Raw genomic sequence first — 1,617 nt, forward strand, 5'->3', positions numbered from 1 at the left:
AACAATTAAACTATTATTGGCAGTAGCTGCAATTAAAGGTTGGTTTCTACAGCAACTAGATGTGAACATTGCTTCCCTTTATGGTGACCTTCATGAAAATGTATACATGACTCTTCCTTCATCTCTTGGAAAGTTAAGAAGTAACCCACTGTCTCAAGGTATTCTTCAAGATCTTTCTTCTGAAGCTGAATCGAGCTTTGGCCACCACTACATGTGAACTTCAATGGTTATTATATTTCGAGATCTCCATCTTTCTCATCCACATCCTACTCTTTTATTTTGTGGTAACAAGTCTGCTTTACAAATCACAGCCAACCCTATATTCCACGAAAGAACAAAACATATCGAGATTGACTGTCATTTGGTTCGAGAGAAAGTACTTATAGGTTTATTCAAGCTCCTACTGCTACCCTCTCAGGCTCAGTTAGCAGATATCTTTACAAAGTTTTTTGCTATCTACTCCATTCAAAGAACTCGTCTCCAAGCTGGGACTACTTAACATATACTACTAGCTTATGGGGGATGTCAAGCCATGTGAAAATAACTCAAATCAGTTAAAACTCACGTATACTCTATTGTACTCTCTCTCTTAATTTAGCTCTTTCTTCAACTGCTATATATAAACATGTATCTCTATAGATTTTTATTCAATTTTATGAAAATCGATTCTTTCTCTACCGATATTCATTCTAAGTTTAGAAGAAAAAAACAGACAAATTGCTATAATTAATGAAACTTGAACAGATGGTCTCACAAACTTAAGATAATTAATTTTACAAGTAGGGGAATCCAACATTTTCATAAACATAGTAAACTCCTAATTAAGCAGATGACTAAGAAATGCATCAGCTGCCACATCCACAATAATAAAATACAATTAAAGTCACTCGTCCCCATCACTATTTTATGGGAATTTCTTTTTATGGTTAGTAATAAAAGCAAATTAATTAATTAATCAGTATTATAATTATACACTTATAGTCCGACAAGGAGTTCCACCTACTAAGCCATGAAGTTTCCTCTCCTTGATTGCTGGATCTTCTAACAAGAACACCTTGTCTTTGTCTCTAACACCTACCATGTGCAAGTATTCATTGTCTTCTCTCTCTTTTCCTTTGAACAACAGCCTTTGCTCTCTTGTTTCCAACCCAGTTACCAATGACAATACCATCTTCATATCCCCTGAATATTTCAACACATACCCAACTCAATTAATTTCCAGTAAAAAAAAAAGAGTAATTAGGTTAAAATAGCATCCAAAAGGGCTTACCAAAAGTTGAAGTCGCTTCAATGGAGATGTCATGAAACTGAGAATAAAGAGTTGAGACTCTAACTGTAATCAACTCTGCAACACTATCACCACTCTCTCTTTTCTGAACAAGCATGCCACCAGGCCTAAGCTCCCATTTGATTTCACTAAGGCTTCCACAAGTCTCAGCCTTTTCACTTCCTTTAACATTGCCACAAAGCTTGAAACCTCCTCTGCAAAACCTCTTTGATCTCAGCTTCACCATCTTCAAAGCTTAATTTCTCTCGGCTTATGATCCCAAGAACATGCACAGAGTGAAGGGGGAAGAGATGGGATCTGACAGAAGCTAGTTATATAATAGAGAGAGA

At 36.1% G+C, this 1,617-nt stretch overlaps 1 protein-coding gene across 1 annotated transcript; it reads right to left on the minus strand.

The window, feature by feature from the left end:
- Positions 1-730: 730 nt before the first annotated feature.
- LOC110602626 (BAG family molecular chaperone regulator 2) lies at positions 731-1,617 on the minus strand. The gene is made up of 2 exons (XM_021740194.2): positions 1,271-1,617; positions 731-1,182 (listed from the first exon to the last, which is right to left on the minus strand). Exons 1-2 carry the CDS (start codon positions 1,512-1,514, stop codon positions 968-970), a joined length of 459 nt encoding a protein of 152 aa, XP_021595886.1. The 5' UTR covers positions 1,515-1,617; the 3' UTR covers positions 731-967.

Source organism: Manihot esculenta, chromosome 15 (assembly GCF_001659605.2).
Source record: "Manihot esculenta cultivar AM560-2 chromosome 15, M.esculenta_v8, whole genome shotgun sequence".
Taxonomy (NCBI): Eukaryota; Viridiplantae; Streptophyta; class Magnoliopsida; order Malpighiales; family Euphorbiaceae; genus Manihot; species Manihot esculenta.